At 35.2% G+C, this 27,678-nt stretch overlaps 2 protein-coding genes across 3 annotated transcripts; one reads left to right on the top strand and one right to left on the bottom strand.

Annotated features, from left to right (window-relative positions):
• Positions 1-650: 650 nt before the first annotated feature.
• LOC114286217 (DNA-directed RNA polymerase 2, chloroplastic/mitochondrial) lies at positions 651-12,099 on the top strand. Of its 2 annotated transcripts, none has more exons than XM_028229341.2 (19): positions 651-2,236; positions 2,632-2,847; positions 2,932-3,062; positions 3,157-3,223; positions 3,497-3,555; positions 4,532-4,649; positions 4,801-4,914; positions 5,046-5,177; positions 5,262-5,678; positions 6,143-6,193; positions 6,747-6,817; positions 6,941-7,025; positions 8,159-8,311; positions 9,165-9,239; positions 9,441-9,530; positions 9,645-9,692; positions 10,239-10,353; positions 10,438-10,541; positions 11,172-12,099. In XM_028229341.2, exons 1-19 carry the CDS (start codon positions 1,298-1,300, stop codon positions 11,280-11,282), a joined length of 3,096 nt encoding a protein of 1,031 aa, XP_028085142.2. In that variant the 5' UTR covers positions 651-1,297; the 3' UTR covers positions 11,283-12,099. The 2 variants fall into 2 exon arrangements, with proteins under 2 accessions (XP_028085142.2, XP_028085140.2); XM_028229339.2 differs by having other exon boundaries at positions 9,432-9,530.
• A 455-nt stretch (positions 12,100-12,554) lies between these two features.
• LOC114286218 (SMAD/FHA domain-containing protein) lies at positions 12,555-27,319 on the bottom strand. The gene is made up of 12 exons (XM_028229342.2): positions 26,616-27,319; positions 25,869-25,954; positions 20,124-20,203; positions 19,744-19,799; positions 18,544-18,592; positions 17,191-17,337; positions 16,270-16,365; positions 15,469-15,582; positions 15,192-15,325; positions 14,623-14,864; positions 12,919-13,716; positions 12,555-12,806 (listed from the first exon to the last, which is right to left on the bottom strand). The coding sequence occupies exons 1-12, from the start codon at positions 27,020-27,022 to the stop codon at positions 12,757-12,759; spliced, it is 2,259 nt and encodes a 752-aa protein (XP_028085143.2). The 5' UTR covers positions 27,023-27,319; the 3' UTR covers positions 12,555-12,756.
• Positions 27,320-27,678: the final 359 nt, after the last annotated feature.

Genomic DNA, 27,678 nt, shown 5'->3' with positions numbered 1-27,678 from the left:
ATATTTTTTAATATTTTTGGTATTTCGTGAATTTTTTAAAAATTTTATTCACAAATATTATACTTTTTAATTGTATTTATATTGAATGTATCAAAAAAAGTAAAAAAAAAAATTCTCAATTTTCAAAAAATTGAATTAAAAAAATTAGAACCAAATATAATTCTCACTGCTATAACATAGCATTTGTCACTAGTTAATAATATTATCACTTGATATTACCGTCATACATAATATATATATATATATATATATACATATATCATAGCAGATTCAAGTAATAACAAACACAAATTGGTAAAATGCTTATTTTTTAATGTTTCCTTGACTCTCTTAGGTGATAACAAAATATGTGATATAATTACTCGCTTTTATTAATTAATAAGCTTAATTATAAAATTTTAGAGTAAAAGTTAAAAAAAAAAAAAATTAACATGAATTTTAATATTTCTAACATAATTAAATTCTCCCTTGAAACAAAATCTTCTCTTAGCAAATAAGCACATAAATATATAAAATAAAATAAAATAGTTTCTTTATTTTCCAAATTTATTTTATGCTCTGTTTGTTTGGTCGAAAAATATCTTTTATAAAAAAAAAATTCAGAAAATATTTTTTGGAGAAAATATTTTTCTATGTTTGATTGTGATGGTGGCGGAGGTGGTGGCATGGCCAGAGTGACAGTAGTAGTGAGATAATATTGATAAAATTTTAATTCGAAAAATATTTTTACCTTTTAAAAGTAAAAACATATTTTTATCCATATAAACTTTTTATATTTATCTATTATCCATGAAAAATATTTTTCGTTTTACTTTCATTTTCTATTATACCAAAAATATAAAAAAGAATAATACTAAAGATTCCAAATATTTTACTAAATATTCTATCAAATGTCTTACGTAGCACCCACAAGAGACCTGCATGGTATGATTTTCGTACCATATAAAACATTTGATAAAATATTTAATAAAACATTGGGGTTCTTAGAATTTTTCTTTAAAAAAAAAAAAAAATTCCAGCCCAATAAGCGGAGCTTTATTTTCCTTCAATCAAACGCACCATTTTTTGATCAGTATCTTGGGGGGTGAGTTTGTGATGGTTCAAAATCCACAAGGTTTAAGGAGGGTTTAGAGTCGGCCACAGCCGCTATATTACCTCTTTCTCCTCTCATCTCCTCTCCTCTCACTATTCCATTAGTTAATCCTCATGAATTGTTCTATATTTCTTCATCAATCCATTTCAATGAACCCATCTTTCTTGATTTTACTTTCTCTGGAAAATTTCATCGAACACTTTGATGTCCAGTAGCAAAACCCCCATTTGTCTCCGTATAAAGATTGATCATTTCGTTCCAATTGATAAACCCACAAGTTTTCAACCGAACCCTTCAAAGAACTACACAGCTATGTGGAGGAACATTGCGAAGCTAGTCTCTTCCAAAACCCCAACAAGGTATTCCCTCAATACCCACTCTTTATCTCGTGCTTGCAGTTTTCTGGGATTTTCCCAAGATACAATTTTTCCAGAGAAAATCAAATTTAGGCCTTCTGAGATCAGTTCTTGCTCCAATATGGGGTTTCCCGAGTTGGGTTTTCGTCGAACTGGCGAATTATTGCCCCGGGACGAGTTTTGGGGAAAACCCAGTTATGGTTTTTTGAGAAACCAAGTCAGTGTTTATGCTTTGTGTCCAAAAAGCTATGGGAGTGTTGCCGAGGCGGTTTCGGTGTCCTCAACCGATGTAGATGAGGATGTCCCTATTGCCGATGAGATTCAAGAATTGTTGGATGTGATGGGCAAAGAAGACAAAAGGGAGGTTGCATTCATGGGTCGGCAACGGCGAACAATGGAGAGAGGAATGAGTAATGGGAAGTATCAGACGCTTCGGAGGAGGCAAGTGAAGATAGAGACAGAGGCTTGGGAACAGGCGGCGAAGGAGTACAAGGAGCTTCTAGTGGACATGTGTGAGCAAAAATTGGCACCCAATTTGCCATATATGAAGTCATTGTTTCTCGGTTGGTTTGAGCCTTTGAGAGATAAAATTGTTGCTGAGCAGGAATTATGCCGGCAAAAGAAGCATAAGGTGGCCTATGCTCCGTATTTTGATCAATTACCGGCTGATATGATGTCAGTTATCACAATGCATAAGTTGATGGGATTGTTGATGACGGGTGGTGAAAATGGCAGTGCAAGGGTTGTACAAGCTGCTTGCCTAATAGGTGATGCCATTGAGCAAGAGGTGGGTAAGCTCGAAATTTATGCCTTCATTTTGAATCTCTGCATTTTATCTTTCTTTGTTGATGGAAACCTTAGCTTTGAAATTATAATTATTATGTAAAACTCAATTTGCCTTTTTTTCTTATGGTGTTGATTTATTTTTCTGGTCCCTATTATAGATTTTTTTTTTTTGATCCATCTATTATAGAATTGGTTATTTCACTTATGTGTTGGACGTTTCTTCCTAGCATTGTCTATGTCGAAGTATTATTGACAACGTGACCATGAAATTGCCGAGTTCACATCTGGGCAGAGTCACAATTTCACTTGCCTAGTATCTTGGGGACACTATTCTCTCTCTCTCTCTCTCTCGTAGAGACTGAGCACTGATTTTCTACTATCTGTGCATTGGATCAGGTTAGGATACACAAGTTTTTGGAGAAAACAAAGAAGAAAAAGGTTAATGACAATACAGAAACTGAAGGGGATAGTTCTGGTACTGCAGTTCATGAGCAAGACAAACTACGAAAAACCGTCACAAATTTGATGAAAAAACAAAAGCTGCATTCTGTGAGGAAGATAGTGAAGAAACAGGATGATTCAAAACCTTGGGGCCAGGATGCTAGAGCCAAGGTTAGAATGATTTCTGGTAATTACTGGTTAAATGCTTCCTACGTGCCATTTATATAGAGGTTCAATCCGTCATCTACTTTTCAGGTTGGGAGTCGTCTAATTGAATTACTGTTGCAAACTGCCTATATACAGCCTCGGGCTGATCAGTTAACAGATGGTCCACCTGATATTCGACCTGCGTTTGTACACTCATTAAAAACTGTAGTGAAAGAAAAGTAAATATCCATTTTTCATTGTTTTATTGATAGAGAAACTTCCTGCTAGTCTTCAACACTTCATATTGTGGTTTTTGTGTTTTTTATTCAACAGGAACATCAGCAGAAGATATGGTGTCATTGAATGTGACCCACTAGTTCGCAAGGGCCTCGAAAGAACTGTAAGTAAATCCATGAGTTTATTTTCTTCTTCTTTAAGATCTTCATTCTAAAGAAGCCTGATTGCTAATAAGCTACTTGTGTATGAGTTTGTGGGTTTCCATGACATTTGCCAATTATTTCTATCCACTTATTTGGTACTACTCCGTCATAACTTCCTGAGTAACCAAACTCGCATGATTTAATGAAGTTCTGAAGGCAATTTAAGTTTTGAGATCTCTCTCTCTCTCTCTCTCTCAAGAATACATCATAAAACTTGTCTTTTCTTCAAACAGGCTAGGCACATGGTGATCCCTTATATGCCAATGTTGGTGCCTCCAGTCAAGTGGACAGGGTTTGTAATTTAATTTTTTATGCTCTTTAATTTTTGTTTCATTTTAATTGGACTTCTCATGCTTTGATTAATCTTTAGTCAGATTTGGATTAGTTGATTGAGCTACTTGCAATGGTGCGCAAAAGCTTTTAATTTTTTTTTTTCTTTTTTCTTTTAATCTGGTGAAGCAAAATCAATTCTTGCCTAGGAAAGCTTCTTGGGGCACAACCATATATCACACACAAGTTTTTGAAGCTTTTTCACAGTTTTTTGTATGCCTTTAGTACCCCTGATCAAATAACTATTCTGCGCTTCTCTTTTACATTGCTGTAAGTGGAATACTCAGATCATATCTGCTTCAAACTTAAGTAACTGCCATGATTGTCTTAATTTGGTTACTCTATATATATGGTCATGCAAGTGGGTTACTAGAGGGTACCAAGCTAGACACTTCCTTATTGTCATAGGTGCAGGAAACATTTATCTAATTTAGTTACTAGTTAGATGCATAGGGAAGTAACAACAATAATTCAAGTAAACATTCTTCAACTTTACTAGAAAACTAGCCTTAGTGTCATAAGTGCACACAAAAATTCCATGGTAGGCTAAGTAATGATCCAGCCAGTTTGGATGTAGAATGAGAGAGTAACAGCTGACAGCAAGGTAAGCATACTTGAACAACTAAGTTCAAAAAATTATTATTATTATTTTTGTCTCATTCGTGATAAAAAGGCAGAGAGTGAATAAATAACAATATCAACAATATCCTCAACTTTAAGAGACTACTCCAGTCTTTGGTTAATGTTTTCGTTGTGTTCATTGTGATTGAAGATGGATGGTCTAGTGTAGTAATTACAATGCAACTTCTTCTAATTAAACTAAATGGTTTACCAAAGTAGTTTTTAAGTTTTCAACATGCTTCTTACGTATTCTTTGAAGAAGTAGCCTGGTTTAGAGTCTACATTCTTTTGGGTTTTATGATATTGCCCTTGTGCAGTTTTGACAAGGGAGCACACTTATTCTTACCATCTTATGTCATGCGCACACATGGAGCAAGACAACAACGTGACGTGGTGACGAGGGTCCCTAGGAAGCAACTAGAACCAGTTTTCGAGGTTTGAGAATATATTTATTTTACATTTAATGTGATTTCATAGTTTTATGCAGAAGTTGTTTTTAGCCATCATCTTTAGAAATGATTTTTTTTTTTTTTTTGATAAATAAATAGAAATGATTTTGTAATCATTTTGTTAACAAACTGACCAGGCCCTGGATACACTTGGGAGTAATAAATGGAGGGTAAACAATAAGGTTCTTAATGTTGTGGATAGAATATGGTCCAGTGGAGGTCGTCTTGCTCACTTGGTTGACCGCAATGACGTGCGTATCTTTGTATCTCTATCTTAAAAGTTTCATCATACTCCACTTGTCATTTTTGCTTTTCCCCAACTAATTTATGCCATGAGGGGTTTTCATTCATTGGAAAAAATTAAGTAAATGTTTTACTACAGATCCCTTTGCCGGAGAAACCAGATACGGAAGATGAAGCACTGCTCAGGAAGTGGAGGTGGAAAGTTAAATCTGTGAAAAAGGACAATAGGGAGAGACATTCGCAGCGGTGCGATGTAGAGCTTAAATTTGCTGTAAGATCAATTTCACTTTCTGTAAGGTTGTAAACACAACACATTCAAGTTGGACCATGACAACTCTTCTTGGTTGGCGAGCAGGTAGCACGGAAAATGAAAGATGAAGAAGGTTTCTTCTACCCTCACAACCTTGACTTTCGAGGTCGTGCGTACCCCATGCATCCGTACTTAAACCACCTTGGTTCAGATGTGTGTCGTGGTATTCTGGAATTTGCAGAGGGACGTCCTCTTGGAAAGTCAGGGATACGCTGGCTAAAGATTCACTTGGCTAATCTTTTTGCTGGTGGTGTGGACAAACTATCACTTGAGGATCGAATAGCATTTACTGAAAATCACTTGGATGATATATTTGACTCTTCAGACCAACCTCTAGAAGGAAGGCGCTGGTGGTTAAAAGCAGAAGACCCATTTCAGTTCTTGGCTGTGTGCATTAATCTCTCTGAGGCTCTGAGAAGCTCATCTCCTGAAACAACCATGTCTCACATTCCTGTGCACCAGGTAGTACTTTTATAGAATGCACTAAATTTTAGTCTTTTATTATTTAAGGTTTTGTTTTGATCAAATTTAAGTCACTTTGGAGAATAACAGCAAATAAAGTAATGTGTTTTCTGGAAGTATGAATTCCAACCATTTTACTTGTAAAATTGAAATTTTTAATAAATAGAAAAGATCAACATGGTGTTCTGGCCAGAAGGTTTTCTGCCCTATCTAAGAATAAAGTAGATAAGTTTATATAATGAAATAATCTTGTTTTATAGGACCTTTTTTAGTTGATTGCTATGTTAAACAGAAAATGTGTGACCTGCAACTTTAAAACTGTTTATGTATACACTGTACTTGCCGTTCAAGCTATTCCTCACATATAGCTGTCATTATGAGTGTACAATATTTTTCAAATAGCTTGTTCTGAGGTTATTGTCTTCCTTTCTCTCTCTTTTTGACTCTTTCACTTGATTTTCTAGGACGGTTCCTGCAATGGTTTACAGCATTATGCCGCCCTTGGAAGAGACAAGGTACTAAGCTTTTTCTTTTGTTGCGAGTAAGCATTGGGTTGTTTTTTCACTTCTCATATATGGCAACCCACAAACCCGATCCATTTATTAGTACCACCTGTTCCCTGACTACCTGAAGTGACAGTCCAGAGATATTAAGTACTTGAAAACTTGGGAAAAGATGGCTCATATGCTATGTTGGCACTTTAAATTTGGGGTGTTGCGAACACGTTCGCTTTGCTATGATAGGACTTGAACCCACTCTCTTATGCTTGATAGGTTGTTTTGTTCACTTCACCAATCAATCAACAATCCCATAAGCTTTTAATAACTGTATAAGAAGCTGAGACCATTAGTTATGAAAGTTCGTTAAATATTCATTGCTTTTACGAAATTTAGCAACAGTTACAAACAAAGTAAATGGAGAAATATAGCCAGAGAAATGTCATCTTTCATTTCATTGGAGCTAAGAAAAAATGTAAACTTTTTATCCATTCATGACCCCCAAAAAAAAAAATTTGTTTCCTGTTTTGTTGCCTATCTCTGGCTTCTCTGATGGATTTTTTTCTTTCAGTTGGGAGCAACTGCTGTCAATTTGGTTGCTGGAGAAAAACCTGCTGATGTTTACTCAGGAATAGCTGCTAGGTAAGTAGCTTTTTCACAATGCAAGAAGCTTATATCTTTTCGTTCAGGTTTTATAGATATTAACAGAGTTAAATCACCTCAGTTGACAATTGCATGTTAAAAAATGCCATATTTGCCATGCAGAGTTCTAGATATAATGAGGAAAGATGCTCAGAAAGATCCTGAAGTATTTCCAGATGCACTGCGTGCAAGGCTTTTAATCAATCAGGTTGGTACCACTACCACGTCTACTATGACTACTAATCATTATTAGTGAAGTAAATTACATTGACCTCCTTGAGGTTTCCAGCCATTTCCTTGTGTTTTTGAAATATGCCCTCTCTTACTTACATCTAACATAACATTATGTATATACCTCCCCCCTGTTGACATACCATCAATGAGAATGATGGAAAAAGATAATGTCATCACTTTGTTAATTTGTAATGCCAATTTTACCCTTATTCAGTCAATGCAAGCAGACATTGTCAGGTATACCCACACCACTTGTCAAAGGAAAATATGATACTACTACAAAATTCATTTATGCCACATCCCATGAGAAAAAGGGAAATATGATACTACTACCAAATTTAATTTAATTGAGCATCTCTCTCTCTCTCTCTCTCTCTCTCATTTGAAACCCAGCTGCAGTGATTGAACCCAAACACCATAATCCACCACCCCGACACAGAGAGAGATAGAGAGCAAGGTTGAAGAAAGCAACAGAAACCTTGCTTTGTGACGAGTTGCTTGTTTCTCTCTCTTATTTTTGTCTTTTATTTTTTTTGGTTTGGTTTTGGTTTTTTGATTGCTTCTTTCTCTGTATTGTTCTTGTCATCACTGAATCTAGCTGATCAATAAACTTCCAATCAATATTCATTTTGTGTTAAGGGCTGTTAGCCGACCATTATGATAGGGGAGGTTTGTGTAATTTGGGAAACCTGAGAGAAGCTCTTTCTATTCGTTTAATACCTTACAGGTTAGTGGGAACAGTACTTATTAGGGTCCACAAGACCCAACAGGAAGTACTCTCTAAACCAAAAGAACAAAGATCTCAGCATTGATTTCTTTGACTTTGTGAGTGGGAAGCACCACCCATTCCTTTCCCTCAACCACATAAGACAAATAGATGCCACATCCCAAACAGCTTGAACTCTTCTCTGGGAGCAATCCTTACTCCGAATGCCCAACATATTAGACACTGTCATTTACTTAGTATGCTATTTTTATTTACTTAAATAAAACCGGTGATATTCTTCACTGTGCTTTTCTCACTGCACATTGACATCTTTCTTAATTATCCCAATAGTTAGTTATTTTCTATGAGTGACGTTGGACTGATAAGTGGCAATAATCTAGGTGGACAGGAAATTAGTGAAGCAGACAGTGATGACATCAGTGTATGGTGTAACTTACATTGGTGCTCGGGATCAGATCAAGAGAAGGTTGAAGGAACGTAATGCCATCGCAGATGATACAGAGCTCTTTGGTGCAGCCTGTTATGCTGCAAAAGTAAGGGCAGGATCATTGACAGTTCTTCAGTCTTGCATCTATTTATAGAGCATAACATTTGCTCCATGGAATAGCCTTTTGTATGCAATGCATTTTGTGTATATTAACATCAGACTGGACCAAGCATGGACACGGACAGGTGACATGACCCCGACAAGACGACACGGAAATTTTCAAAAAATATAGGACATGTGCAAAATATATAATTTTGTATATTTATTATATGACATATAAGAATAAAGAATTATTAAATGTCATAAATATGATTAAATAATTCAAAGATAATAATTTTTAAAGTCTAAAAGAGGAGAATAGGTGTAAATTGATGTTTTTTTTACCTTTTATCTTTGGGTTTCATGTTGTTTTATTCATACTTATAATGTGTTTCATGTGTGTCTAAGAAGTAGACACGTGTTTCTCAAGTGTATGAAGCACTTCCAAATATAGAAAATTTTTGAAATAGTTGGACATGTTTGGATGTGTGTCTAACAGGTGTCGTGTCATGTCATGTCAAAACCTTCTTAAAAGTGTCCATGCTCAACAATTTTTTGTGGGATCCTTGTTTTCTCAAGTCATCTGTCTCATGGATTCACACATGCCAGATGTCAATTTTAAGTAGCCAATAAAACAAGAAAGTCACATGTCCTCATGTTAGGAAAAATTTAAATAGACTATAACTTGGACTGTAGCAGGGGCAGGTTGCTAATTTGATGCATCATGTATGCCATGCGTAATAGCATGGGAGGTTTTTCTTTTCCAATGTCAGTCCAATAAAGACAACTCATATTTACGTGGATTCATTCATGTAGCTTTAATTTCATCGTAAGAATATTCTTCTTTTCTGGTTGAGCAGATCACATTGACTGCATTGGGAGAGATGTTTCAAGCTGCTCGTAGTATCATGGGCTGGCTCGGTGACTGTGCAAAGGTGGTACCATATCCTCTATAATCACTTTTGATTGCTGTAATAACATGTTAAATATACATCAGTACATGGCAATTATTCTGAAGGAATTTGATTTGTTTTATTTCTTGGCCCTTTTTTCTTTCCTTAATTTGAGGACTCAGATTTGATTATTCCTGCCTCTTGCTCCTTGGAACTTTAATGTTTATTGATTAGTGTGAACAGATTATTGCGTCTGAAAATGAGCCAGTGCAGTGGACAACTCCACTTGGACTTCCTGTTGTGCAGCCTTACCGTAAACTAGGAAGACATCTTGTGAGTGTTAAATTTTGAAGGCACATATCTGTTGTCAATATCCTTTTACCATTTTTGACAAACCATGAAATCATTTTCATGTTGGTAAGCTTCTATTCATTGTTTTGTATGTAGGTTAAGACTTCTCTTCAGGTTTTGACACTTCAGCGTGAAACAGAAACGGTAATTCTACCTATCTTGTCAAGTTTTCTGCTATCCTATTAATGTTCTTCAGTGTTAGTATCCAACCTAGGCTTATTTATTAGTATGTTACATGGACTCTTCTGAATATTTGAAGTACCATGTCGGACACTTGACACTTATGCAAAGGTATGGGATGTGTCCTACATGTGTAGTTGGCCGTTCACAGTAATTCAAGTGTACGTTTACCATAAAACTATACATACATGAATGCATTGTGGCATATTGTGAACACCATTTTACCGTAGAAAATAAAATAAATATTTTGCCACGTTCCTGTATCCTTGGGCATGGGAATTAGATGAATTTGGATAACTTAATACAGTACATGTACCCAATAACCGTACCCGAGTCCATGTAACATAGTATTACAAATGAATTGCATGCTAAAGTGATATATTTTAGCCTTTGGGATAGCTTCATCTCCAGCTTCGAGTTTATCTTTTTGTGACTAATATTTTCAATGCAAAAATTGTTAGTTTTCTAGACCCAAAATCTCAACCTTAGTGGTTCTCACTACTATTACAGATCATGGTCAAGAGGCAGAGGACAGCTTTTCCACCAAATTTTGTTCACTCCCTTGATGGTTCGCATATGATGATGACTGCAGTTGCCTGCAAAAAAGCAGGCTTAAACTTTGCAGGTTCTTTTAATGCTTCCCTTTTGTTTCAAAATTCCTCTCTCTCTCTCTCTCTCTCTCTCTCTCTCATTGTTTTATTTGTTGCAGGGGTTCATGATTCATATTGGACACATGCTTGTGATGTGGATGAAATGAACAGGATATTACGAGAGAAGTTTGTGGAACTCTATGAAACACCAATATTGGAGAATGTATGTTACACTGCCTTCACTTCTGAAATGCTTCATTTAGATTTTGGTAGGAGGCGCTTTATATAGTTGAATATCGTCAATAACCTCAAGAATTGGTGATCTCTAAATTTACACATTTAGAGCTTGTCAATTTCTCCTCAAATATTCAATTGACGCTTTTTTTATTAGGAAAAAAAAGAAAAAAGAAAAAGAAAAAGTTGATGGGAATTTAAATACAGTCAAATTGGTTCATAATATTAACTACATTCATATATATTCTAAATGTGTGAAATACCCATACCCATCCAATGTGTCTAATTGGTCATGCACCCTGTACACGTCAATAATTGAGTTGACTTCATAAAAATTCACATTATTCATAAAATACTCTCTATGGCTTTATAATATTTAGAAATATGAATATTGTCCTTAGACATAGGAATTGGAAATCCAACTGACACTACACATCAGTATAATGGATGGTTTAGTGTATATTCCGACTCCAAAGCAATCAGTAAACCCCATTTAGATTATATTTCTGAAGTAACAAGTGTTTTACTACTCTGCAAAACTAAGTTGCTTTAAATGTTGAAATATAGTGTTATATACTTAGCCGCAGCTGATCTGAATTGTTGTACCTTTGTGTAACAGTTGTTGGAGAGCTTTCAGAAGTCTTTCCCCACATTATCTTTTCCCCCCTTGCCCGAACGGGGAGACTTTGATCTCAAAGATGTATTAGAGTCACCCTACTTCTTCAACTGATCTGAACCAAAAGCAACTCCTTCTCTTACTTGTACAGTGACATGGTGACTTTGATCTGAGAGATACACTACGGTCACCCTACTACTACTGATCTGAACCAAAACCTACTCTTCCTCTTACGTATACTGTGACATGGTGCCTCTGTGCATGTTTCACTGTCTCTGGTCTTTCTGTTTGCTACCGTATATGGGCATGGCAAAGTAAGAGGGCAATCTCTGCTTATAATCTGGTAGCAGACTTGAGGCATGGATTGTTTGAGCATTGAGATGATCTCTCCAAGGTACAATACTACTATATACACAATTCAATCTGCAGCTGCAAGCTCCAGTTTTCCCAGTACAGTCAACAAAGAGATTCTTTAGCGGTGCGTGCCTGCTCTGAGATGGTTTAGAAGATTTTCTGAAGTAGATTCATTGTGCAAGAAGCTTCAAGAGGTTGCCAATGTACAATTTTGCAACAGTACACATTCTTCCTCAGCGAATCATGTCTTCGAACATGAAGGATATTAAGCTTTCCAATGGATACAGATCTATAGAATCGGGCTGACAGGAGAAACGCTGAAAGTTGCAGAACCCATTCAGGATAGCTGACCTTGCATACACAGATGAATTACAATTTATTGTCTCATGAGGGGTTTTTGTGTGAAGTATGGTCCATATGGCTCACTAATTGTAATATTATATGCTTCTCCTATCATGTAAATTTGTGTTAGTATTATGTTAATTGAAATTAATAGTTTCGGTAATGCAATTGTTGCCAGCAACATTATGTATTAGTATTATGTTTTGAAAAAAAAAAATTCTCATTTAAACTGCAATGAAATGAAGAGCATACACAATCTTTTCAACCCCTTCCACTCTATAGGTCTGCACATCTTTTGGGGCACTCAGTCAACGTAAGTTACTAGCCAACCAGGAGCTAAATCAGATTGATGAGGAAACCTATTTAAACAACTCTACCAAGAATAAGTAATCAGACGTAAGCAGAAATTTTTATTCAGTGGAGCTCTAGGTATAAAATGTCCAAGCTTAATTCTAAATATAAAATGTTCAAGCTTAATTCTAAAACTCATTTGATCAGAATAAATTTTTATTATGTGTGGAGTTCTAGGTATAAAATGTTCAAGCTTAATTCAAAAAATCATTTCATCAGAATAAAATGCTGTGGGCGGAGCTCTAAATGTAAATGCAATGACAATTTAGTTCCGCAGAAAAGCTAAAAACACAGCACAAAACATAATTCTCGTCGGTCATCATGATCAACACAATGAGCTGAAGAAAAATTGTGAAATATATACACTAAGCGAACAATAGTTCTAAACATCAAAGTTCACAGCCTAATAACTCTGACGAGTGATAATTGGCATAAAAGCCGATACACCAAAAAACTCATTTTTATACACAGTAACCAAGTACAACAACTAAGCGGCATATAACCCTCCCTTATAGGAATTCCTTCCTCTGATGCCGAGATTTCAGTAACCAAAACGATCATTTAGTGAAGTCCGTCCATCGCCTGATTGTCCTGGATGAAGCATCACAAATATTTGATCAGCAACAATAACATTAAAAATAAATAAATAATAATAAAAACTCACAATAAAGTGATAATCAATAAACCAAAGACAGTAGTTCACCTTTAGGAGGCACCCAGGATTCATAATCCATTTTACTGTCAAGAAATGAAGGTCTCTCTGGTCCAAGCACTCCTTTCGGCATTTTATCGTCTTCAATGTTATGTCCTGCCTCATCATCAGCTGCGTGGTACCCTCTTTTATGTTTCAATAACAGTGCCACAGCATCTTCTGCCCCGATTTCATTTCCAACTGATGAAATTGTCGACTGTTCAGAAGCATTGGTTTCACTGACATTAGCCTTCTCAACATGCTTTCGCTTCCTTATTATTAGACCTGGGGCTGCATTTTCAAGCCCCAAATCCACATTCACTTGGGCACCATCTTGATTTTCCAGAACCTTCTTTCTGTCTTTATAGTCGACAAACTGATCAGACTCCTGCATATCCACCAGGGCTTCTTGATGGGTCTCTTTTGTCTCCACGGTCTGTACAGCCCCAAGCCATTGGGGCTTAACAACAGTATAAACAGTAGTTTTGCTTTCTGTTGCATCAACTACAACCTCATCTACCTCCTGCTTCTTGCACGATTCCATTGTCACATCAGTAGTTACCTGTTTCTTAACAGAGACGCGCACTGATTTTTCTGAGTTGATTTTTTTACTCGGCTCCGATGGAGTTTGCTTCAAACTTGCAGAACTGGAGACTTTGGACGGATTAGGTTTTGGATCTTGTGATTTTGATTCCCTTTTCCTAGCAGCTTCTCCAGCTGGGTCGGCAATCTTCAGCAAGTAGAGTATCCTGCTCAATTCTGACTGAAGAGTCGCCAACTCCTTCTGAAGCTGCTCAGTTTTATCGTGCACTGGCATTTGATAATACAGGAAATAAGCAAAAAGAAAAAATAATAATAATTAAAAGAAAAGAGTCCTACTGATTTTGCTGAAGACTGGGATATTCTGCAATCAGGAAATAAATAAAAGCTCGGATGAATTTCAAACAAACAAACATGCACAGGCCCAACATCGGTCAACGCAGAGTTTAACCAATAGAAGGGCATCTATTCTTAGAATCATAAAGCAGTCGTTACCCTTGTTGAGAATCATTGTGGCTCTTTTGGTGGTTGGGATCTATTTCATTGTACTCTTTTTTCTTTTTTTTCTTTTTTTTCTGGATATGTAAGTAAAATTGTAGGACTGCTGCGTTTTATTCTTCACTTCCATGACAACTTTTCTTCTACGCTGTGTTTGGTTCATCAATTTGAGGAGGCATTTGAAAATGGAAAAGGAAAGGGAAAGGGAAAATGTAAGTGAAATGTGAATAAAATATAACTATATTTCACCTACGGTTCACATACCTTTTCTCTTTTCATTTCCAAATCACTCCCTAAATCCATGAACCAAACACAGCCTTAAGCATTTTCACTAAGAGGAAACATTTATCATCCTTCTTCACCCCTCTATGCTCTCGTTTCTCTTCAATATTCTTCTCATTTTTATCAAAATAAAATAAAATGGTGCTGCCTTGGATATTCATTTCAACTTACTAAATATACTGTGTTTTAACATTTAAAGTAGAATTTGTAATTTAAAAGGAGGATGAAATTGGATGGATGAACAGAGCAGTGAGTTTCATCAATTTCCCAACAAGTTCTGATAAGCCTTGCCAGAGTTTCTTATATCATATGCCCTCTTAAAATCTCAAAAATGGTAGATTTAAATGTCAAATGAACAAGATATCCTGAGAATATATCACCAATAGAATGGCTCACCTAGTTGAGATGATAAATCAGACATGTAGGCATCTAGTGCGTCTCCAGCATCAGTTAGAACTTCATTTTCTGATGCTATTCTATCCTTCTCCTCCAAAAGCAACTTTTTCTTCTCTTCCATTTCTGTAATGATGGCATCTTTCTTGTCAAGTAGTGTATCAGCTGTTTCAATTGACTGGTTTTCACCACCCTTACGGTTGGAAGTCTTTTTCTTTGTCCGGTCATAGAACTCATCATCATCACTGGACAGTTAGAAATGCATAGTATGGAGTTTAAGCAATTCCAAAGCAATAAGTTCATAACATTATATATTGATTTTTTAGCGAAATTGTAAGTCTTATATATATCGTTGCTTAGGCATGAATTTTTAAGAGTCATAGAGACATCCAATATATGAAAGAACCATCTGGGTGGGTTCACAAGAAATTTTAAGATAATGACAATGAATTGGATAGCAAATTAAGTAATCATGTAATATTTTAGTTTATTTATATGTTTAGCATTTCTTAAATGTACGTTTTCATTTTCCACAAAAAAAAAAAAAAAAGATGTTTGCAATTATCAGGTACCTCAAATATTCTTCTTCATCTTCTTCTCTTGCTCCTTTCTTCTTAGTGTTGGGCATCCTTCCAATACATGCACCTAAGCTTTCTCGGATGCTTTCATTTAGAGTCTCTTCCAAGTTTTCAAGCTCCTCCATAACCTGAGAAAATTCTGACATTAATTACCAAAAATAAAGAGAATAATATAAAAAAACTATGCTAGATTCCTTGATGAAGAGAACTTATACTGTAATACACCACGGCAAGACTAGAGAAAAACCACTCTCTCGTGTTGACATTGTACCTGAGATATTCTCTGTTCATTCCGAGCGATCTGAGTCTGTTGCCCCTGTGTCAACCCACCTTGAGAAATATCCTTAACACGAATAGCATCTATTTCTTTCTTCATGTTAGCAATCTGTAGCCAGATAACATAGCATAAACTGTAAAATTTATAATGGAAGGCAGAATGATGGAAAACTGGCATTGACCAAATTTCAAAAATTAAAACATAATAATAAATAATTTCCATAGTAGGTAAAAATCAGATGAGTCAATTTGGAACCACCAATGGAAAAGAACATAGCATGGTGATTTATTCAACTTTTTATCACTTTCCCATTTAATATCACTGATGCATTATGACTTCTGCAATCCATGGCAGTGATTGACATTAACAAAAACCATAGTCAACTATGTTCCCAACTGCCACATAATTGGAACTCCACTAAACAAGACAGAAAATACATGAGAATGTCTCAAAAAAAAATAAAAGCAGCCAGATAATAAACAAATAAAATAAAATAAAATAAAAAAACAATAACAAGGACACAAATTGACTCAAAAGTTCTGTGAAGGTTCAACCAGATAAAAACAAAATATTTGGCATTATTTACACAAAGCAATTGCTCTCTGACTCAAACCCACACTTCCACTCTTCGCCGCCCAAGCTTCTACAGTTGCACCAGAATATGTGAAATTAAATAACTTCAAAGTTAAATTTGAAAACACGAGATTAAAAGCAATAAAGAGATCCAAGACATTAAAAAATTGCCTGTGTTAAAGAATCCATTAGTAGAAAATGATTAAAAAGAAAGACACTTACCTTCTCAAGTCTTTTTATAACTTTATCACGTGTTTTTTCCTGCTTCTCTGTAAGCTGCCCCTTGAAGTTTTGCCAAGTTATTTCATCAACATCATCCTAAATATCCAAGGCCACTTTGATTAGTAGGATAAATAGACAAGATTTTCTTTAATTTTATTTCCCATGAGAAAAGAATTTTTTTTTTTTTTTTTATGATGACCAAAATTTTATTAACAAAAATGCCATAGAGGGGAGCTTAACCATGTACAAAAAGCCAAAGCCTTACATCCACTGGCAGATACAAATCACATATAAACTACAGAAAAACAAAACTGAGAAAGGATAGTTGTTTGAGCTAAAATGGGTAACTCCTCAAAAGAACTCAAATTACGCTCCCTTCAAACTATCCACAATAAACCTAACCCAACAAGCAGGGAATTACCCATGGCCTTTCCACAGATTAGGCTCCCCATCGGCTTCTCAGTGCAGAGCTACTCTGACTATAGTAAGGCCAGTAATATGAAACAGGCCTATTTGCAACAAGACCCAAGTAATGGCCTTGTCCCCACACAAAGACACCACCTCAAGGTCTACCCCCTCTTACTTTTTTATTTGGGGGGGAGGAAGAGTCTTTCAACTTGTACAGTATTGTTTCTCATTTTAAAGAACATCCAAATCAAGTTCCTTGTTGTCCCTGCAAAAATAGTCATCAGTACCAAAATTGGTTTACAACTCACTGCCTGCTTCTTATGTATATAGTCGAATTTTTCCCTCCTCAAAGCTAAGGAATGAATTGGCACTCAGATATTAATGGAAGCCATGTTCAGAAAAGAACAAACTCATAGCATTTCCGCAATTCTTGGAGAACCATTAACATGCAAAACTACATGTACACAGCTGAAGAAGGTTTCCTAAAGTTGAAATGATAAAAAGTGTGCAAACCTCAGTTTCTTCTATAGCATCGTCACGCATTCCCCAAGATATACCATCAGCACGAGAGGCTTCAAGTTTTGCTCGTAAAAGTGAAGCTTCCATATCTTGCATCTCATCTCGCATCTTTGCATTTCTGATTTTCTTCAAGTCACTTTCCTTCAATACAAGCCACACAATAAGCTGTTACATTGGAAAATATGCACATGCACAAGCACGCACACAAACCCACAAAAATGTATGCACAGTAGTAGTAGTAGTAGTAGTAGTAGTAGTAGTAATAATAATGTTAGCCAGAGTTTTACACAAAAGGTCAAGCATTCAAAATTTCCTGTTTTTGTTCTCAGCATAAATACAAAATTTGTTGCTGTAATACTTACAATTTACAAATGTAACAAAGGGAAGACAAAAAAGTGAGTTCAGGATTCAGATGAACCGAACAATCCTTGTCATAAATGGTCTATGGAACGGTCACTAAAAGATGGAGTTCAGCATGCTGAATTCTTTTCCAGATTATTATGATGACAGTAGTTTACAGTTTTCAGATGGCAAGTACCCTTCAAACTAAAAACACTCTCGTATGCTTCCTAGACTATTATGCCACCCATCCTAACATGCCTCGGTTCTCATGGAGGAGGAGTAGCTTAAGAGAGATTTTAAGTGTAGGAGTTTGAAGAAGTTTAGCTCATCTGGAAAATCATTGTATGAATACATCAAGACAGACTCTTCATCTTACAGAAAAAGCCTGGATGGTAGCATAAAAAATTTGTGGGCCACATTGCCAAACTATCATGTCTCTCATTATAGTACTTATTTTTTGTTATCAACAAAAGTGGAAGCTTATGAGATATTTATCCATTAGAAATAAAGACAGATCTAAGAAGAAATATATTCATAGTAAGAATGTGAAAGCACGAAACAATTTTAAAAAAAAAGGGAATATGCTTATTTTAGAGCATAAATCAAACTGCATGGCACAAAATATATTTGTAACTAGCGAAGTGTGGGGTACAAGAATCAGAAGGTTAGGCTCCTGCCAAACGAATCTCATGACTCATGGTCTAAAAGAGTCATCAAATATGATAATGACATAATAACACAGATGATTGATTGTCATCCATTGAACTGATGATTTCTTATAGGATTAGAAGATGCATGGATTTATTTGACAGATATGGGGAATACCTTGTTGGTTAATCAAACAAAATTGGAGGGTAAAGAAACTAGTGTGTACGGTGGTGAACATATATGATTATCTTATTCAACTACCAAATCTCAATAAAACACCAATCATATATAGATACCAAAAAGGTCAAACAAAACAAAGCAGAAGAAGAAAAAAAAGTGGTGATACAACAGTCTCACCAGTGGCATCAACTCAGATGGTCCTTGGAATATGTGTAATCGAGACGAGCTGTACAAAAAAACAAACAATGAGCAACAACAGAAAGTATACACATCAAAAGCATACAAATTATGATTGCACAAGAATCTTAAGACCTTAACTAATAACTTTATTTCTTCCCAAGAATCTAGCATGCCCTCAATATAAACAAATATATATATATATATATGGAGAGAGAGAGAGAGAGAGAGAGAGAGAGAGAGAGATGATATTTGAAAGGAACACTCAACAGAGTGACCAAACAAAATTCAAATATGAAGCAATTCTCCAAAGAGGTGGTGCAGAGGAGTAATTGCAGTCAGGTGTTAGTGATGAAGACCTGTGACTAAAAATAAATGGAACCTCAAGACTTGTATGTGAAAAGCTTTATATAAAAAATAAAAATAAAAACAAAAAATTCAGATCTCTTGATTATCTACATAATCAAAAGGCAATGGCAGTACTTTCACCCCCAACCTATGAAGCACATATACCTCTCTGGAGGTCACGTACCGATATCCGACGCGTCCGACAAGCTGGAAGAATCAGACACATGGGGATACGCTGAATAGCATACCCAAGGTTGATAAATTTGATGAGAATAATATTTGGCAGAAAATAAATATATAATATTAGAAAAATGGAATATTATAAATATATAAAATTATATGTTTTGCACATTGCCCGCATGTCACATCCTACTTTTTTTGAAAACTTACGTTGTCACTAAACTCTTTCAAACGGCTATTTTCTATGCCCAGCAAGCAGCAAGTTAATTTTGTGTCATGGTGAACAGGATGATTAATTTCATATTAAACAACAAAACTCCTGAAGTATACAATTAATGATGTCATCAGGAAAAAATGTCTAACTTTAAATTTTACATAATAACATACAGTATACATGCTTCTGGATGTATAGTTCATACAGTCTTTGTTTCAAGTGTTCCTTTGTGGCAGTATTCTTTTTACTAATTTTTTTGCTTATCAAATAAAGAACACATAGTAGATATCAAACATGTTATGACTTCCTGGATTGTCGTCACCTAATCTGTGGGATGGATCACCTAGTACATTAAAAATAAAGATAAACAGTGAAAAATATGAAAGAATATTTGTCAAGGAAAATATGGCTGGGCAACTAGCATGAAAGAAAATGAGGAAATTGCAACAATTACTTACTGGCCAAATCGAATCACATCACCGACACGCAACTGTACATAAACCTTTTTCTTCACCTAATAAATTGGCATTGTCAATCCATCAGGAAAAATTATGCCTCAAATTCATAATTGTTGGTATATGGTACAACAAATAGATAATAATTTTTACAACATAAACACTAAATGGTGGTACCATTAATAGATAATAATTTTCATTACATAACCATTCTCGGGTTGCAATTATTTGTTCAGTGAAAAGGATAGCAAATATTAAGCTATTCAAAGATATAAGGTTCAATGGTCTTTTTTTTTTTTTAGGCATCAAATGAATATGCTTTGAATGAAAAATAATGCCATGCATTTGAACATATGCTAACTTGAGTAAACAAATCAAGATACCTGATTCTTGTTTACAAAGGTCCCATGTGTACTACCGAGATCATAAAGATAAGCGTCTGCATTTCTCTTGAACTGAAGAACTAGCAAAGAGGGAAACATTTGATCAAATAACAAAATGAAAATCGTTCACATCATTAACTAACTATTGCAAGTTTCCAAAGACTTTATATTTGTTGTGTAACAGAATGAAAATCAAATAACAATAATGTAATCCATAAATCATGTACATAAGTAACCAACCATTTGATCTTCATATTAACAAAAACGATATTTCATGCATCAAAAATAGTATATTGCCAAGCACAACCAAGCTATAATAATGGCTCAGGTTGACAATAGAAACTTAAAACTCTCCATCAATAAGAAATTTGTATGTATTATACATAACTAAGATGGCCAAAGTATCAATCAATTCTACACAAAAAATAAGTTCTTGCTCAAGACACTACGTGTATTGCCATGAGTAATTTTCCTGTAATGGAATGATTTTTCAAAAAACATTGATCTCCTCAATTAATAGAAAAGAGACATAATACTGCAATATTGTGCAAGCAAGGAAACATTTTTGGGTTCTAGCTGTCACATATATAGCAGAAGCCCTCAAAAAAAAATATTGTAAACCAATGCACATGGCTGCCACTTAAGGGTCTGGGAGATGTAGCGATCCCGATTTTGACCCGGTCAGCTCACCGAAAGCAAAAATGCAAAATGCATTCAAAATTGCTTACGAGAAAATGTATTTCACGCTCGAGCGGACCATGTTATATTAGTCCATAAGGAGAGATTTCAGATCACTTTTTCAGTTCTCTCTCTCTAAAACTCTCCAAAATTTCCAGATCTAGAGCTTCTCTCTCTAGAAGTCATCTTCTCTCTTTGATTCCTCCAAATCCGTTGGGAGTTAGGCCTCGTTTGGGAACAGGCTAATTTAGTAATTTTTTGGCTATTTGGCTAAAAAGATAGCTAAAAAAAATTCTATATTTGGGATGACTTTTTGGCTAATTACGAAAAGATGTGCAAAAAGTAGAGAGAAAAGAGAATCTTTGACTTTTTTGTATGAATTGTTGGCTTTTTAGCTAATTTTAGTAACTTTTTGACTTTTAGGCTAAAAAGATAAGTTCCCAAACGGGGTCTTAGACCGAAGTTCTTCATCAAAGTTGTGTAACTTCTCGAGAGTTTCGTTGTGTGCGGTGGAAATCGAGTTTCGACACCGTAAACTTTGGGGTTTCATCTCATTTCTTCTTCAAAACTTGAAATAAAGATTTCTTGAATTTTATATATATATTTTTGCAAGATCTATATGATTTTCGAAATCATCTTTCGATAGCTTTGAAAATTGATTGTTGATTCAAGAAGTTGAACGATTTTGAAAGTGAGTTTGTCTCTTATTCTTTTAAAATGATCTTGTGGGTTTTAATCTTCATTAATTGAAGAAAAGATGATTTTGAAAAATTTTCTTTAAAAAGATTTGAGTTGTATAATTTTGGTGAGAAAACCTAGAATTTGAGAATTTTTTTTAGAGACTGAAAATCCATGAATGATATTGTTATATTTATTTTGTATGTCAAAATAAATGGATGTTTGAAAAATCTCTTATTTATATTTATATAAATGATGAATTTCAGGAAATATGAGAATTATTGTTCATTTTGGAAATTATTGTTCAAAACATTAAAATAGTCTTGAAATGACTAATTGTTGAGGATACTTGAGAAGAGAGAATTGTGTTATTTCTTAGATGATGAATTGGAATAACAATATTTATATTCATCTTGTGTTATTGGCATATCAATTCATTTGATTACATTAAATTTTGAAAGTTGATTTAAAAACTTACATTGAGAAAAGAATGTTGAGAAACAAGTTTTCATGAAATAATTTTGGGGTAAATACGTTGGTAAGTCTTGATAGGTGGTGTAGATGATATTGAATAAGTTGGCCTGAGAGTCCGGGGTGAAAGACCGAAAATCCGCGTGGATAAGTGTCGAGCCTTCCGGTTAATACCGGTAAAAATGACAATTTGGTAGTACTTGTATAGTCTACTTGCAGACACCGACCTAAGGATTACCAGAGTCGTATTTACTGCCCTTGAAATAAATTGTTAAGTTTTGAACAATTGAAATTGCATGACATCATTGAGCATGATGCTTTTCAAAAGATAAAAATGTGATTTATTTTCAAAAGAGGCATAGCATGGCATGTGCATTTCACCTCTTGAAACTTGTATAAAATGTATATACTTTGTTAAGGATTTCCTACTATGCTTTATGCTCACCCTACGGGATTTTGTGCAAGAAAAGATGTGGTAATGGCGCTTAACTAAAGGCGAGGAAATGTGTGTTGAGAGTACGAGACTCTCATTTTGCTGTGACTCTGTGTGTAAGCCAAGGACTGTATGTGTGTGGATTTGAATAACCGTTTTGTGTAACCAGACTCAAGCCTTAAAAGCTTGTAAACCCTTGGGGGTGGTTATTTGTTTATTTACTTGTTGTTGGATTAATGTATTGTTGCATGAAGAACTATTGTATCATATAATGTAAGTTTGGAGATTTATATTCGGTTTTCCTTGAAAGAGTCATGATTGTTGTATTATCATTTGGGCTATAAATTTGGAGCGTTACAGGAGAGGTAGTAGCTAGACAGCCTTCCCTCCAGTTTGTGTATGATGGTGTCTAGGATGACTGGTATTGAGGTGATCTAGGAAGATGGTAGGCACGCACTTAGCTGTTAAAAAACCACTGGAGGGGGAGGAAGAGGGAGCCAAAGGCAGCCTTAAGAGAGAGAAAAGATGACAGGTGAGAGCTTTGTGCTTATGCTGGACAAAGGAGTGTCATCTTGTGTCTTCCATGCATGGGAAGGATCCCTTCTATAGAGAAGTTTTGCTGTTGACGTCAACTAAAGGGAACAGGTGGCTTAATTCCCTTGATGCGACAACCAAGGATCTCCTAACCTGATAACTTTGTCTTGATTGAGATCTCCTGTCCAGGGATCTTTTGTCCTATGATTTCCCAATTTGGGGATCTTTTTCTCTTGGCCTTCTTTAGCCGACAACATACGGAGGTTCCTTACACTTGCATGTCAAGGCATCTTAGAGGTATCAAATGTATCAGAGTATTCGATAGCTTGGTCAATCAGCACTTATCTCTTTCTAAGGTTGGTTAAGGGGGACCACCACAAACAGGTCAGTCAAGCACCCTTGACAATCCATTGACTCTAGCCACCACCAAGCCACAATCCTCAGATGATCTCTTGCAGATATCCTATGCCTTAATCCCAACCTAAGTAACTTGTTTCAAGCCTAAGTGTTGGGTAAATGGAAGATCACAAGGTGCGATTGATCTCACTTTTCAACGATCTTGGAGAAGTTAGGGAGAGAACCAATTTAGAGATCAACTTATGGAAGTTGCAGAGGGAGATCTTGGTCGAGCCAAGTGAGACGATCTCTTCCAACCTCAAGAATTTTGGACATTAGAAAAAGATGTGGGTACATTTGAAAATATGTTATTGACCCATGTGCCACCGTGTGAGGCTGACACATGACATCATATCACTAGGATGCCAATGTGATGCGGCAATCCACATAGGAGGAGTAAATGCGCACCCAGTGTTTTAAAAAGCCCTAGGCGCATCGAGGCGCCAAGGTCACCTGGAGCTTGAGCGCCGAGGCGCGAGGCGAGGCGCGCGCCTCACCAAAGCGAGGCGCAAGTTATAAAAGTTAAGCAAAATATTAATATAACACAATTTTCAACATAAAAAGTATTTAATATGTATATTATTAATTTTTTTAATAAGAAGAGAAGAGAAGAAAAAAAATAATTAATTTTTTTAATATATATATTATTTTATTTATTTATTATATTTTTTACATAATGTGTTTTAATTAATTTTTTTTATTTTATTTTACATACATGTGTTTATTTTTTTTATTACTATAAATAAGTATATATTATATTTTATATATTATATAAGTATATTATATATTATATAATAGATATTATAGGTATTATATAATATTATATATATATATATGAATCAATTATATATTATATATAAGTATATTATATATTATATAATAGGTATCACTTTTTGCTCTCTTTTGACCATATTTGGTCATTTTATATTGAAAAGTTTTGAATCCCTATAGGCATGCCCACAAAAAAAGCACTTCTTTTTTTTTCCAAAAAAAAAAAAATTAAAAAAAAAATTTAAGGTAAAGCCCATGAAGCCCGCGCCTCGAAAAAAAGCCCTCGCCTTAGCGCCTAAGTTGCGCCTCACCTCTTGCGCCTCGCCTCGACCTGTTCGAGGCGCAAGGCTGCGCCTCATTGTGCGCACCTATGCACTTTTTTGTTGAGAGGCTAATTTCCATGACTCAAACAAACCCACCCTACTTGAGTGGGACACGAGACTTTGGTTTGGTTTGGTTTAACATGGAAATATTTCTAATCATAAGAAAACATTTTTCCTTTTACATCAAGTAAATTAATTTGTTAAAAAGGGGGTTGTACATCATGATTCATGACAACTCCGCATTAGCCTTTTCACCAACAGATGCAACAAAAAATATAACCTACCTAGGCGCATCCATAGACAAGCCACCTACCTAACAGGCTTCTCAACAAATAATACCATACCATCTGATTCTGGATTGAATCAGCGCCATGCATAGTTTGACGTTGAAATCCACCATTGCTCAAGAGTAGATTCACTCATTGATTTCTTCATCCAAGTTATGACCATACTACAAACTAGGTGTATGTACTGATTGTTAGTCAACTACTTTCCCACTCTATTCATTTTATTAATATTATTATTTCAAGTTTTAAACTCTTTTTCATGTTTGACCACATTTTGTTGACATAAATGTTGTTTAGAGAGCAACTCTTATTCTTTTATTAATAACCAAACCAAACCAAGCCTTAAGTCCCGTCAAATGGGGTTAACTACATGAATCCTTCTTCTCCATGCAGCCCTATCAAAAGCCATTTCATTAGTCAAATTAAGTAGATTCATATCTCTATTTACAACGCTAGTCAACGTCAATTTAGGCTTACCCCGTCCCTTAACACTTCCATCTACCGTTACCACATCGCATCTCTTCACTACTGTCTCTGTTGGTCTCCGTTGAACATGACCAAACCATCTCCATCGATTCTCTCTCAACTTATCTTCTATCGGTGCTACTCCTACTCATTCTTGAATACACGCATTCCTAACTCTATCTTGTCTAATCTTACCACACATCCACCTTAGCATCCTCATCTTATCTATATATTGTTTCTTGGTTGCCCAACACTCCGTCCCATACAACATTGCTGGTCTAATAGCCGTTCTATAGAACTTACCTTTTAGTCTAATAGGTATTCGTTTATCGCACAATACCCCAGACGTACTTCTCCACTTACACCATCCTGCCTTAATCTTATGGGCCACATCTGCATCAATCTCCCCCGTTGTTATTCTTTTATTAATATCCTGGAAAAATCATTTATTTATTTTGGCAGCCTGGTTTCTTAGAACATGATTTGTTGTGTATGCTTGACTCATCCTCCACTCTTTACGGTTATATTAATGTCACTTGTCAAAAAGAAAGAAGAAAGAAAAAAAGAGTTTGACAGTAATACATAAAAAATTAATAATAATAATTCCCCAAAATATTTATTTCTAACATACCAAAAGAGGCCAAACAAATAAAAATGAGAGCAAAAGGAAACAAAAGAAAAGAGAGAAAATGGAGAAGATAACACATACCAGCATGAAAGCGAGAAATGGTTTGGTGCTCGAGGACAAAATCACAGAGGTCTACGCGCCCAAACATGTAAGCCCCCTTCTCATGTCTAGACAATAAACAAATCAAATTGCATTTCAATACAACAAAAATATAAAGAACAACAACAGTTTCTCAAGAGATAAGCTAGCCATTCAAAATGTAATGTTGAATTCAAATGCAAATTGCAATTTTCAATTCACAACTTGATAATTATACAACTCAAATTTTAATTTAATGCACCATTTTATAACCGAATTACAACAACTAGTAAAGTTTACTATTTTTTCAAGTCAAGAGACAGGAATTCTACCCAATAACCAGCATCTACTTTTCTTAAAGGGGGCATATATGCAACAAGTCGCAAAAAATAAATAAATGGGAAAAATCACTTTGCACCCCTATGGTTTACATAAAATCCAATTGTGTCTTCACTTTTTAATAGTCTTAGTCAGTCCCAGAAATCGATTGAAGTTTCAATTGGGTCTATTTGTCCCTTTTATCAATATTTCACTTTACTTGCTCTAATTTAGCCCTTAGCTTAGAGCCATTATAATTTTATCAAAACCTCACTTTAATCCCTCTACTTTGGAAACCTCCTTGTACAACTGGGTCCAATTGTAACTTTAACTCCAAGTTCAGGGAGTGAAATTGAAATTGTATGCAAAGATTAATTTGGCCTAAATAAATAAACGCCAAAAGCACATTGAACTTGAACAGACGAGACTTACACATCGAGTTGATCAATGATGGAGCCTTCTTTGAGGACTTCCAAGAAAAATTTGTGGCGAGGAGGTCCGCTCCACTCAGGAATCGTATAAGGAACTGCAATATTTGGGCGTTGTTGGTCCTGTTTAACATCGACACTCTGATTGGGTGTGGTGTTTTCGGCTTGCAGTGGTTCGTCTTGGGGAGGGATTGGTAGGGAATCCTGATGGCCGTTGGATTGGGATTGAACGGAGTCGGATTGACCCATCGCTGGTGCAGAGGAGGCTGAAGGTTCGTCTAGGGTTTTGGTTAGGGGTTCTGTTGAGAGGGCTTCTTCGGAGGTGGAGGTGGAGGTGGAGGTGGAGGTGGAGGTGGAGGTGGTGGTGGCGATAGGGTTTTTGGGAGGCGGAGGACCCATGTCAGTCGTCATTCTGGAAGCAACCGATTCAATCGAATATTTTCTGCAAATTGTAAAAAAACTGCACGCTACACCATAGACCAGTTTGTTTAAAGGGATGGAAAGTCCACCAATCTCATGTTTTAAAATTATTAAACATCGTATGAGCTCCGTTTAGGAAGTTGGTTCAGAGGCGCTTTTTTTTTTTTTTTTTAAGTTAAAATGGCCATAAAAAATAAAATAAGTTTTTTAATTTAATAAGATAAAATATTACATCTAATTTATAATTATTACATTTTTTCTTTTATAAAAAATTCAAAAAAATCAAAAGTCTTTCCCAAATCAAGTTTTTTTTGCCCCAGACTAAAATAGTTAAAAAAGTTAAAAAGTCAAAAAATCAACTTACTTCCCAAACAAATTTGTAGGGAATATTTTTAAAATTTTAATTTTTTTTTATACTTTTTTAGATGTATCTTACTTAAATGTATCTAAATGATAAAATATTTGTGAAAAAATATTTTAACAAATTAATAAATACACAAAAAAATTATAAATTTTTTTTTACTGAATTTTAGTATTTTTTGTATTTTTTGATATTTAGTGTATTTTTTAAATATTATTTTTACAAATATTATACTTTTTAAGTATATTGTTGTTAGATTTGTCTAAAAAAAATTTTTTTAAATGCT

The sequence above is a fragment of the Camellia sinensis genome, chromosome 1, assembly GCF_055761805.1.
Source record: "Camellia sinensis isolate YWXY chromosome 1, ASM5576180v1, whole genome shotgun sequence".
In the NCBI taxonomy this organism is placed as follows: Eukaryota; Viridiplantae; Streptophyta; class Magnoliopsida; order Ericales; family Theaceae; genus Camellia; species Camellia sinensis.
Note: the sequence above shows the minus strand (reverse complement) of the source record. Positions and strands in the feature narration are given on the sequence as shown.

What these genes read in the sequence shown, in the direction of transcription:
- LOC114286217 (XM_028229339.2), top strand. Translation starts at nt 1,298, where the DNA reads ATGTCCAGTAGCAAAACCCCCATTTGTCTCCGTATAAAGATTGATCAT. An exon ending in GCAAGGGCCTCGAAAGAACT is followed by an intron (nt 3,224 to 3,496) that starts GTAAGTAAATCC and finishes TTCTTCAAACAG; the next exon opens with GCTAGGCACATGGTGATCCC. An exon ending in CAAGGCTTTTAATCAATCAG is followed by an intron (nt 7,026 to 8,158) that starts GTTGGTACCACT and finishes GCAATAATCTAG; the next exon opens with GTGGACAGGAAATTAGTGAA.
- LOC114286218 (XM_028229342.2), bottom strand. Translation starts at nt 27,022, where the DNA reads ATGACGACTGACATGGGTCCTCCGCCTCCCAAAAACCCTATCGCCACC. An exon ending in CCTTTGTAAACAAGAATCAG is followed by an intron (nt 19,800 to 20,123) that starts GTATCTTGATTT and finishes CCAATTTATTAG; the next exon opens with GTGAAGAAAAAGGTTTATGT. An exon ending in GATGAAGAAGAATATTTGAG is followed by an intron (nt 14,865 to 15,191) that starts GTACCTGATAAT and finishes CTAACTGTCCAG; the next exon opens with TGATGATGATGAGTTCTATG.